This window comes from Perognathus longimembris, chromosome 20 (genome assembly GCF_023159225.1).
Source record: "Perognathus longimembris pacificus isolate PPM17 chromosome 20, ASM2315922v1, whole genome shotgun sequence".
In the NCBI taxonomy this organism is placed as follows: Eukaryota; Metazoa; Chordata; class Mammalia; order Rodentia; family Heteromyidae; genus Perognathus; species Perognathus longimembris.
Window position 1 is genome coordinate 8,814,714 of NC_063180.1, and position 13,357 is coordinate 8,828,070.

The 13,357-nt window shown below is 38.2% G+C and overlaps 1 protein-coding gene across 1 annotated transcript; it reads left to right on the plus strand.

Moving 5' to 3' along the window:
• The first annotated feature begins 11,442 nt into the window (after positions 1 to 11,442).
• On the plus strand, positions 11,443 to 11,875 carry LOC125338640 (60S ribosomal protein L27-like). Its single transcript, XM_048329554.1, has one exon. It carries the CDS (start codon positions 11,477 to 11,479, stop codon positions 11,873 to 11,875), a length of 399 nt encoding a protein of 132 aa, XP_048185511.1. The 5' UTR covers positions 11,443 to 11,476.
• Positions 11,876 to 13,357: the final 1,482 nt, after the last annotated feature.

Below are 13,357 nucleotides of genomic sequence, written 5' to 3' on the forward strand. Positions count from 1 at the left end.
AAAGATGAAGAGAACAGGGCTTCAGTTATTTCTCATATTCACACTAGAACCTTATGGTATGCATTCTGCAGAAATGTATCTCATGAAAAACTGCCTGGTGCATAATTCTGATTAGGAAATGGACCCCATGGGATAGCCATACACAGTGCATGTGTTCTTGGAGAAGGTTAGGGCAGTTGGCATCCACATTATTTTGTATCACATTTTATTTTGCATCTTGCTTCTTTGCTGTTTGCTGTCTGTGTTCACAGTCTCTGTGTACAGTTGTAAGCTAGACTTACAAGGTGTGCTAGCTTTGTATGCACAAAGGTATCTCCCATAGAAGAGTGTCTGTATTGGCTGTGAACAGTGAACCTCAAGTCTCAGACTCTTGAGTAGCTATGAATACAGATGTGAGCCACTGCTTCTTGGCTGAAACTGTGCTTTCTAGACAACTCTTGCCAACTTTGGCTCTGATTATCTCAGTAGGAACCAAAAGGATAGTCAGGAAAAAAACCTTCAAATTTCCTGGTCTGTGCAAGTTATATCCCTTCCCAAGGATTTGCACAGGAGTGTGTTATTAGTGTCTCACCAAATTATCTGACATAAAAATATAGCAATATGATGGTTCTTTTATCCAATTTCAGCTATAAAATCATATTTTCTATATACCTGAGAACATAGAGGCTTGTTTAACTTGGAATCACAATACTTCCAGATCAGGCTTCTAGTGCCATCATTAGGAATGAGCAGGTCATGGTAAGGTCTTTCCTCAATATCTTTTTTTTAAAATTGAAAAACACCTTTTCCTATTCATCTCCATCTATATTTTTACCCCAGGAGCCCAGCACACACCTACCTGGTGCATGTTGGCTAATTCAGGTCTTTCATTTGGAGGAGGCACCTTATCCTCTCTTCCATACCTCATATCAGACCCTACTCAAGCATGCACGCCCTATGACATATCTTTTCTCAACCTATCCTGGAGTATCAAACAAAATAGGTGATGGTGCAGTCATGACTTACAGTAATTACTAGGTTTTCCTGCAAAGACAGGACAGCGAGGCAGAATTGGCATTGGCCATGTATTTATAAGCTTTCATCTGTGAGGGACTATCCACTGTCACTTTCTTTTTTTTGTCAGGGCTTTAAGGGGCTTGAAAAGTTTCAGAGAAGTGTGGAGATAGTGTCTGATTCAATTAGAGTCTGGCTTTCTGAGTGGTCTTGAATTATATTTGGTTTCTAAAATCTTCAATCAGCTCATTATCTGTTTTTTCTGTGACTGGGGAAATCTCACACTGGGGAGACTTGGAAGGACTGGGCCACCTCTCAGGGCTTTCTTATGACATGTTTTAAGTCCAGAGGGCAGAATGGGTACCTCCAGAGGGCAGAACGGGTACCTGAACAGGACAGATACTAAGCAGGGTTTTTGCCTTTGTGGAAAGAATGTGTGCTTTTATTTCCAAGGATACAGTTCTCCAGTCACTAATGGGATTTTGTCCTGTCTTCTGTGCTCTCTCAACAGCAACAATAACAAAAGGGAAAAAAGAAGCTTTTTATTGACACACTACATATGGATATTACAAAACATGCAATGACATCCACTTTGATTAGAAAGAAACTGAGTGGTGGAGTGGATTGATCAAAGGTCTCAAGCTAGTTAGCTACTAAGAGATAGAATTGAGACCCAGGCCTGTTTGGTTCTGAATACCATCACCTTTCAACTGTATTATTTTTCATTGCTTACTTGGGTGAGGAGTTCCATTGTACCTTTTAGGTCATAGCTCCCATCTGGGCTGAACTTCAGTAGTTCATAAGTATTTGTAGCTTTGCAAGAGTATTCTCCAGTTTTAGCTGTCATGTTAGGAACCTGGACAAGAGTGGGGACAAGCTTTGGGGTCTGGGAGGGACAAGGGGACCATTACAACACATGTCATCAAGTGCATTTTCTATCCTGAAAGTTACATATCTTTAAGAAGAGGCTGAGGTAAAGACAAAATGCTTTAAAACTTTCGAAAGAAGAAAAAAAAAACCCAACAGCAATAGATATGGGTACTTAGGTTCCAGACCTTCACTTTTTAAATATGTGATAGAATACTTTCCTTCTTGAATTTTCATCACAGTCAGTCACATGATTCCTCTTAGTCCTCTTATGGACCCATTGCCTCAGTAACATGACATAAGGTAAGATGATAGGGCGACTTATTGAAACAGCTTTTCAGGAATATGGGGAAGTGACAGCAGCTATCCCTAAGATAATGTTCTCAAGTGTATGTCTAAGGGGACTGTATTGTACTTTGTGGTATGTTTTATAAGTTCTGCTTTGTATCCATCTCATCCTTAGGTGTCTGGACCCTGAGACTCCTAATGTGAGATCCTTTATTTAGGATACCATTCCCACCATCCTTACCTTCTGTAGTTGGCAAGGGCTAGGGGCAGAAGACATGTAAACATATTTTCCAGATTTCCTGGCATCTCCTTTACCACCAGGGCGATTTTATCTGGAAATGGGGATTATCATTAATACTTGAGCATCACCCAAGGAAACTGGTTTTAATTACAGCTCAGTGGCTACAACAAGGGAACTGGAATCAGGTGTTCAGTCAGTGGAGCGGTTTAGTTACAGGGTAATTAGAAGTCCCCACTACCCCCACCCAGATGCCTAATGAATGCAAATGGGCAACAGGAGACCAATAAACAGATGTCTCTGTTGTTTGTGAATTTTATTATGGAGGAGAAAAAAGGTTATTGCGTAAATCAGAACAGAAAGCCCATGCAAATTATGCTCTACTTTTAAACACTACCAATCAATTAATATTCATTCCTCAGTGATTTGTTCTGTCCTCAAAACTTAGGAACTCTCATTCCCTTTCTGTAGAGTTCTCCTGTTCTATCTGGAAGGCATAAGTGAGATTCCTTCTCATAGGAATATCATGATCCATAATCTTAGTATGCTAGAAGTGTTCAGAGGTAGTGACCCTCTAGTTTCCATGGCTACTTGTGATATAAAAAGAGGGACTCATGGCTATCTTGAAAGCCTCTAGAATAGCTTACCTAGAAAATTAAGCTGTCCTCATGTCTTTTAAAGTGTTCAGAGTAGACATGTATTTTTTATTTTGAAGAAAACGAAGAACTTTAATCTTCTCCCAGAGTTAAGAGGAATTTTGAGTCCCTCTAGTCTCTCCATAGGCAGGTGGTTAACATTTCTTTTTTCCCCCTGAAACATTTAATTAAAAAGTTAATTTTATTATATTATTGGTATTATTATTTCTTTATTTTTATTATGTTTAAGTAGTTGTACAAAAAGAGTTCCAATTTAACATGTCAGTTTATGAGTACAATGCATCTTGATCAATGTCACCCTTTCCATCATTCTCCCCCATCTTGGATTTTATTACTATTTATAATCTACACATAACAATTATACATATTTGTGGGTATAGACATTTTTCAAGACAAGATGTTAAAAAATGTACAAAAGAACATTTGATCTCACCGATCATCAGGGAAATTCAAACCAAAACCAGTGAGGCATCAACTCCCCTCAGTTAGAATGGAGGGCTTACATACATGTACAAGATGCCCTTGGCCTTGAGCCTCTGTTTCCCTGAATAACTCAGTTATAGAGCACCTTCCTGCTCTGAGGCATGCACCCTCACATTCCCAAGTGCCCTATCTGAGTTGAAGATTCTTCTTTACTTCTCAGCCTTTCCCTGTACCCCTACCTCAAGGCCCTGACTTGTCATTGAAAATGTTAGCCTGTCAGGCTACTTACCATTAGAGATTTAAGCCAGAAAATTATTTTTCTCAGCTCTATATATGGAGGCTGGAAGTCCAGATGGAGGTGTCAGGGAAGAATACTCCTGGGAGCTCTTTGGCTTGAAGATGGCCATCTTCTGCCTATCTGTTCACATTCATCTTTTTATTGGATATCCATGCCTTACTCTCCTTTTACTATGAACACACAGTCATATTGGATAAGAGCCCTAGACCTCACAACCTCACTTAGCCTTCTTTATATCTCTGAAGACTACAGTCACATTCTGAGGTAATGCAGGTAAGAGTGAGTAGGAATTTAATATCTGAATTTGGAGATGGGGTCAATTCAATCCAAAACATTGACTTTAGTGTATGTTTGGAAACATGAAAGGATTGTTATAAAAATTTAAATAACCTAAAATTGAACAGTAGTCCTTTTATCTTCTTTATATTTTCTTCTCTGTCGTGTGTGTGTGTGTGTGTGTGTGTGTGTGTGTGTGTGTGTGTGTGTGTGTGTCTCCCTATCCTGGTGCTTGAATTCATGTGAGGGTGCTGTCTCTGAGAGTACTCTACCACTTGAGCTGTGGAGCTCCAATTCTGGCTTTTTGATGGTTAATTGGAAATACCAGTCTCATGTGCTTTCCTACCTGGGATGGCTTTGGAGACCCTCAGATCTCAGCTTTCTGAGTAGTCAGGATTACAAGTATGAGCTACTGGTGCCTGGCTTATTGTTTTTAACCAACCTGAGCTCCAGCTTCTCAACACATTGCTTAATATTTATCATGATTTTTTTAAAGCATAAATGCATCCATTGGTATTTTTGATCCTACCTTAATAAAACAGGAGAATAAAAATATTCTCAATTTATGACTGTACATCTTCCAATATTTGAAACCATCCTGAATAGTGTAATTTAAATTGGTGAATTTTATGTGTGAATTTTAGAACTATAAATATACTTTTTAACCTTCTTGGTCTCCTGTTCATATCTTGTACTTCTACTCATTTCTCAGTAAGGAACAGTACCAAAACCTCAGAGCACTCTGCTCTCTTCTGCTCTGTTCCTATCCCAGGGCTCACAGAAGTGTTTGGCATTCAGAGGACCCTAAGGCCAGCCTCAGTCTCAGGCTCTCTCACTCTCTACTGGAGACTGCTGATGGGAATATACTTTGTTCCTTATTGGTGTGGGTTATGACATCCCCCCTGGCCCCTTTGTAGAAGACAGAAAACTCTGGGGTTGCTTTTAGTTTGGGTCAATTTTCTCTTTTGAGCAGGAAATGTTTCTCTACCCAGTGGTACTTGAAGATTTATACTGTAAAAAGTGAGTATTTTTCCTGGACCACATTGTTGTATAGGAACATGTTAGTGATGCAAATACTCAGGCCTTACTCTGACCTATTGAATTTCACTCTGGAGTGAGCTTCAGTTGTCTGTTTTAACCCTTCCCCTCCATACTTTAATTACGTTTAAATGTGAAAACTACTGAACTAACTGACAGACTTAAATGACATCAAGGCACAAAAGATTGGTTACAAATCAGTAATTAATGTATGTAAGATACTATGTTTTCCTATGGAGTAGATAATTATATCTGGGAAACTTTTGGTTGTACCACATGAGGTCAAGGAGGAGATTTGGTGGGATTAATATTTCTTAAGGACTAGCTATGTGCTGGGCACTGATATAGATTGTTTCATGAGATCTCACTGATTCTGCACAATAATTCTATGATGTATGACTGCAATTCCTCCTTCATAAGTAGAGAAACTAGGGCACAAAGGACTTAAGTTGCTTTGTTAAGGTCACAGGAAGGGGTGGGACCAGGCCCACACCACCTCTGTGCCATGTGGCTCCAGTGCCTCTGTCTGCTTTACCACATCTGTTCCTTTCTGCAACCTTCCTGCATAATCTTTTCCCATTGAGAGAGGAAGAAACTTATTTAAAAGAACAACAGTGGACACAAAGTCATCGTAAAGAACATTGATGATGGTATCCCAGATCAGCCCTTCAGCCATGCTTTGGTGGCAGAAATGGATGGCTGTCCCTGAAAAGTGACAGCTAACATGGGAATAAAAAGATTGTCAAAAGGTCAAAAGTCCTTTGTGAAGGTTTCTAACTATGACCGCCTTATGCCCACAGGGTACTCTGTGGAGATCCCCTCAGACAGTACTAGTCAGCAAGGATGTCTTTAGAGACCCAGCTCTTAAACACAGGGCTGACAGAGGCCAAGGTCAAGATGGAGGAGAGATTCAAGACTGCAAGAACAAGTGGTTCTTCCAGAAGCTTCAGCCTTAGATTTTGTTTGTTTTCATCATTAAAAATAAAGGTGAAAAAAAAGGAGACTACTAGCTAATCTGCAAAATAAAGAAAAAAAGAAGTCTTGTTTATCTCTTTTCTTTATTTGCAATAGGAAAAGAAACCAGCAGGCGGCAATGTGCTAAAGAGAATCAAGCTTGCAAATCAGATGAGGATGGGCTAACTAATGTACCAGTTAAACACTTTTTGTTCAATTGAGAACATTTTGGCCATTGTTGACTAAATCTATGACAAGTGGGCATAATAAGACTCATCTCAGAATGTCTACGAGATTCAAAAGAACCTAAAGTTCCCTGTGCACAGTGACAAATCCGGAAGGTGAATCCTTTGCTTGCCTCTTTCTTCTGTACAGCATATATTCTGTGGAAAAGTAAAGTCGAGAAGTAGGTCATGATTTTATACAGGACTCGTAGTTGCAAACAAATGAAAATGGAATTTCTGATTTCATGGTTTCTAGATACAATCCACTATTCCTTTGGAGGGGATTTCAAAGCTACTGTTAGCCTACACTTGTAAAAGGATAGAGTGAGGTACCTTTTGGCTTGGTAAAGCATGATTTAAAAACCATTGCTCTGGGCCACTGATTGTCAGGAAGCAGAGGGGTGCTTAACCACAGCCTTGTTCTGTGGGTTAGTACTTGCCTTCATGGCTGGCAAGTAGAGCTGCTCTTGGGAATAGGCAGAACTGACATATAAACCTCATCAGCAAACCAAATATTGCTTACTCCTCCAGGGAGGCTTCCTTACCAGCCTACTTAGAATCCATGCTTTCTATGTGTCTCAAGACTGCTTATTAGCGAACAACAGGAATAAGTATTCTTCAGAAGAAATGTGTGAGGAAGATTCATTCACCATGCAATTTTAAATCTTCCTCATGAATCTTGTTCATAAATCCCTGCTGAACGTAAAATGATTAAGGTAATAAAGAAGCTTTGTCATTTCATTGACCTACTATTGACCCTCATAAAAAGTCATCATGAATTTAAAATTTTAGTGTGTGGTTACTGATATCATTTTAGCTTTCCATATTCTTTACTTTCTCTAGTAATTGTTGCTTTAGATCATTTTTTTCAATAACTATCCAGTATATATTATATGTAACTCCCACAATTTCCAAGAAACTTTCTGATGGCCTGAAAGATTATTGTACTACAATAGGAAAAGTGTGAGTTTTCAGTATAAATGCCCATTTATGTGACCAGAGAGTCTCGATACTCATTTTCAGCCTACTGTGAGGAAACAAATCCTATCTAGGTTATAGGGTCTTTCACATGACATAAGTTAGCCAATCAGTGCATTGTGTCTTATGACCATGGTGATTCATTTAGGCAGAGACCCCAGACCTAGGTTTTGATGAGGTCAACAAGGCCTTACACAGGGACTGTGGACATAGTTTTTATAATCTTGATATTATGTCAATGGAAATATAAACCGTTGGGCCCAATCCTGAGGATTCTAGGATGAATCTATCAAAAGAGCTATGTGTTTGAGACTCTGCATGGTCTTTGTAGTAAAACCAAAACTCAGCTAATTTTATCTGTAGAGTTTTGGGTTTATAGAAATAAGTAACTTTTTGGACATTTTACTTAAACTTATTAGATATAGTTGTCTGCTACCAAGTTATCAAGAATCCTGACTTATTATTTATAAACTCATTCTTTTTGGTTAATTGGAACCATATAAGTTGATACTTGGAAGGAAAAATATGTATCACCTAGTTCAGGGATTGGTAACATTTTTTTCCTCAAAGGGACAGATGGTAAATGTTTCGGGCTTTGTAGGCCAGATGGTCATTTTTGAAACTATTCAAAAGTGGTATTATAGCTAGATAGCAGCTATAGACAATATGTAAATAAATCAGCATGGTTATGTTCTAATAAAACTTTATTTATAGAGCAGATGGAGGACTCATTGTTGGCTATAGTTTACCAACCTTGATCTAGTTGAATTTGTCTCATTTTAACAGAAGGAAACCAAGGTTTATAGAAGTCAAGTGGCCTTACATCAGCGGACCATTTAGTTCCGGGTCAAGCTGAGATGAAGCACTTAGCTTATTACTTTCCTAGTGCTCCATATTTCCAACCCTTAATGTTGTTTGACATAGAAGATTGTATGTGAATGCAAAAGCCTGATCCACATTCTTACAGTTTCTGCCTGTGAGGTTGGAGAAGATAAAATCTGAGTAATGTCCTGTTGATTTGAGTGAGTTGCCCCAGCTGTTTGGATATGGCTGAATGTTCATCTCTGATCACCAGAGAGATTTATAGGAAAAGTTGGGCTATTCTCAAGGACCAGGTTAGACTCTAAGCATTTTCTGAGGTGAAGTTATTTTCATGTGGTACAAATAATTGGATATGGTTATCAGTTTTCATCACTGAATGGCAGTATAAGGGCCATTTCCCACCTAACCTATGGATTCTAAGAAATGACAAGTTTTCCCATCTTTATTTTGGTCTAGTTCAGCTTTTCCAATAGCTTTTCTTTAGTCCCTCTTCAAATATCATTTTTTTCTGTGAAAAATTTTATTTTTGACCAAGTTAATTCTTTCGTCAGGTCCTCTGCTTAGCATATACCTTTGGTACACTGTAAGAAGTTTTACTCATTGGCATGTTACATTGTAATGTTTTCTTTATTGCTCAGCATTTGAATATTTTGTCATTCTTCAAGCCCAAATTGGTAATGTTGACTTTTATTTCTTTCATTTCATTCCCCTGTGACAGTGTTGTAGCTGGGGAAGTGGGTTTGTAAAGGCTGCCTGACACCTCACTGACTCTGAACCCACATAGTTATCGTACATGAAGGGCTAACTCCGACTCAGGCCAAGATGATTTTATTTTGAGAAGAGCAAGATGTCCAGCACCACAGTATTAGAACAACTGTGGTCCTTCACACTGGAATGACAGCTTTATGATGAATTCCAAATAGAAAGAACTCATATCCCCACCACAGCCTTTAGAGAAGCTGACACTCAGACAAAATACATACTTGAAGGAATATTCAATTATGTAGTGAAGAGAGAGACAGAGAGACAGAGAGAGCTGTGATATTGTGCAATCACTCCTCCGATCAAGAAACAAATAGGGGAAGTTTACTTCCAAACATTTGCAGGTATTTGACATATGGATTGGTAATTCTGAACAGGTTTAAACAAGTTCTTGGACTGTCTCATGTATGTTTCCTCACAGAGAAATGAAAGCAAAAAATTTGCTATGACAAAGAAACTGTGAATTGGTCAATTTGGGACCACAAAAAGCTCCTCAGGCGCTGGAAAAAATATGGTGAGCACCAGAACTGTTCCTTTAGCCACATTGATTTTGTTAAATATTAGACAAGTTATTATTATAAAATGATTTCTATGTCTCAATATTCTTGCTAGTTTCCTTGGGCAGAAAGATGGATTCAGAACACATTCTTTGTTGTCCATTAAATATTTATGTGTATAATAAATTATGTTTTCACCATAGTGTTGGACCAGCCAATTAATAAATTCTTTTCTAGACTTTTAATACCACTTATCAATGAGGATCTCCATGCACTATATCTAGCTACATTCAGGTGGTCGTTACTTGATTTTTTATAGTCATGGTTTTGGTATCTTGAGTGAAGATAAGCTTCCTGCAGTATTCTATCTTAACGAGACTTATTTCTGCTGGGACCTGCTATCCATTATACTAGCACACAGACAGACCACTATCTTGACATATGTTTTCATGGCTTCCTATGGACAAATTCCTATTGACAATCTTTACTGCTGAAGAGTTACGTCTGTGGCTTTGGAAGATCTGAAAACAATTCTTCCAGTTCCAGCCATTTGTTCTCCAAATAACATCATTGAATTCTTTACTTTCCAAAATAACATGCTTGCTTCCAGCTGGTTTTGAAATGTTTTTAAAATGAATTTTACCACTGGCTTCAAGAATCCAGTTTAAGATTCAAGAATCCAGATTAAGAGAAGTCTGGCCTCAACAGAAGTGCAGAACAGAAGTGGTTCTGTTTCCTCCATTTTAGCAGCTATTACCCCATGGAGGGTGCCGAAATTCCTAATGCCCCCAACCAACACTGTGATTACACATCTTAGGCCACTTTATTTGTAAAGAACACTTTTTGCTGAGATCCAGTAAATTTTAAATTCTTTTTTCTTTATTGAAAAGGTGGTGAGCAGGAGGATTACCATTACATAAGTAAGGTAATGAGTAGCATTTGTTTTTAAAAAATGGTACCCCATTCTTCATTTTCTCCAGCTAGTCCCTCCCTGCTCCCCTCCCCTTCAAGTTGTAAGGCTGATATTCAACCTATTGTTGAGTATCATTGTTGTCCTTGACCTGCCATTTCTGTGATTCCCTTCCCTTCCCCTAGTTGAATACTTGTTTTTTTGCCAGTCTTGAGGCTTGGGACTCAGGGCCTGGGCACTGTCCTTAAGCTTCTTTTTGCTCAAGACTAGCACTCTACCTTTTGAGCCACAGTGCCACTTTGAGCTTTTTCTGTTTATGTGGTGCTGAGGAATTGAATCCAGAGCTTTGTGCATACTGAGCAAGCACTCTACCACTAAGTCACATTCCCAGCCCCTGAATAACCTTACATACAAGACACCAGGTACAAAAACTTAAGAGAGATGAAAGAAAAAAACCCCTAAAAATAAAAAAATTAAATAAAAAACTCATACAGTGTATATTAACCTCGTTTCCATATTTTGGAGCTCATGTTAGTACATTTCATCATATATGGTCCTATGTATTAAGAAATTGGGTTGTTGAGATCCTCTGTTCAGAATATTATAGATATATTCTAGTTCTCACAAATGAGGGAAAGCACGCAACCTACTTTTCTTTGGGTTTGGCTTATTTCACTTAATATAATTTTTCCAGGTCTTTCCATTTCCTTATGAATGGGGCAATGCCGTTCTCTCTCATGGAAGCATAGAACTCCATTGTGTATTTATAACACATCTTGATCCATCCATCTATTAGGAGCATCTGCATTGGTTCCATATCTTTACTATAGTAAATAATGCTTCAATGAACATGGTTGTGCCAATAATTTTAGTATAGCCTTGTTTATGGACATTTGGGTAAAAGAAAGGCTGGACAAATGAGATTGTATAAAACTCCGGAGTTTCTGCATGGCAAAGGACATAGCTAGCAAGATACATAGAAAGCCTAGAGACTGGGAGATGATCTTCAGTAGCCATGCAACAAACAAGGGCCTTATATCTAAAATATATATACAGCGCAAGAATTTAAACACCCCCAAAACAAACCTCCAAAGAAATAACCACCCCATTAACAAGTGGACTAAAGACTTTCTAAAGAGATACTTCTATGAAGAGGAAATATGAATAGCCAAGAGATACATGAAGAAATGCTCAACATCTCTGACCATAAAAGCTCTTCTGTTTTGCTGTAGGCCTGCTGGGTGCTGTCCAAATGGGCAAGTTCATGAAACCCGGGAAACTGGTGCTGGTCCTGGCTGGATGCTACTCTGGTCACAAAGCCATCATCATGAAGAACATTGATGATGGCATCTCAGATCACCCCTACAGCCATGCTTTGGTGGCTGGAATTGAGCATTATCCTCCAAAAGTGACAGCTAACATGGGCAAGAAGAAAAGCACCAAGAGATCAAAGATCAAATCCTTTGTTAAGGTTTATAACTACAACCACCTTATGCCCACAAAATATTCTGTGGATATCCCCTTTGACAAAATGGTGGTCAACAAGGATGTCTTCAGAGACTTAGTTCTTAAATGCAAGGCCAAGGTCAAGATTGAGAAGAGATACAAGACTGGCAAGAACAAGTGGTTCTTCCAGAAGCTTTGGCTTTAGATATTTTTTGTTTCCATTATTAAAAATAGGGAAAAAAGAAATGCAAATCAAAACAACATTGAGATTCTACGACACGCCAGTTAGAATGGCCATTGTCAAGAAATGTAATAAACAACATATGTTGGCAGGATGTGGCCAAAGGGAACGCTACTACACAGTTGGTGGAAATACAAACTTGGACAAACACTCTGGAAAGCAGTATGGAGGTTCCTCAAAAGACTAACTATAGCTTAACCATAACTCCCCAATGAGGTCCAGTATTAATTCAATGGTTACTGTGTGCTAGGTACTTTATTTGATATTCACAGCATGCCACGAGGGTTTTTTTTTTTAATAGACAAATGAGGACACAGAGGTTCAGAGATTGAAATCACTTTGTTCACTTCTGTCTTATTGGGATTACTTTGCTTATTCTGTTCACTCATACTTTCTACTTTCTTCTTTAAACACACACATACACACACATACACACACACACTCAAAATGGTATATACAACTGTCCAATTACTTTGGAATATACTTGAATCCCAGAATCCTGGGTATTAAAATCCCCAAAAGATCAAAATTCCTAAAATCTACGATCCTTAAAGGTCACAGTCTTGAAACACTAATTCTGCAATTTTTTTTAACATTTACTTACATTTAAGAAAGGGATTTATTTAAGAAAAATGTGACAGGACACTTCATTGGCATCTTTACATAGTAAAATAGACAGCAATAGCATATTTTGTGTTAATAAACACTCGGGTATACTAATGATTATCACATTGGAAGAACAGTTAAGAGTAATTAAATTGTAGTCATAAAGAAGTAGTCCCCAAAGCCAATTTTTAAAGCCTGTGTTTTCATGGCTGGTCATTGTGGGCACCCAGTTTTGTAATTGTGGTCATCTGAAAAGCAGATAATCTATGTTTTCTGTTAAGTAGATCAAATCTTGTATTTCATGAAATACAAGTTGGTCCAGAGAGCAGAGATCTCAAGAAATTGTGTCTTTCACAAACAGAGCTGTACAAAAACAACTTCTCTTCATTTATTGGGGAAATGTTATTGTGGCTTTTTTGTTGCTAACTGGAGGTAAGAGTCTCATGGACTTTTTTACCATGGCTGGCTTTGGACTGAACTTGTGCTGAGTAGCTAGAATTATAGGCGTAAGCCACTAGCACCTGACCTGCTCTTATTTTTTGATTAAACAATATATTTAATAGTTTATAGGTATGAGGGATAAAGAGAAAGAACACGATACTCAGAGTTTTCTATGGATTCTGCACTGTTCTGCTAGTCTAGTTACAAACAATATTGTTAATGATAGTGTTAGTAGTACATGGGGTGTTAACTTTGGTAGCAAAAATGTGTTAGTAAACTTTGTATCACTGTGAAAAAATACCTGAGAAAATCAACTTATAAGAAGGATACATTTATTTTGATTTGCAGTTTTGGAGGTCTCGCCCATGACCATTTGACCCCATAGGTTTTGGGCCTGTG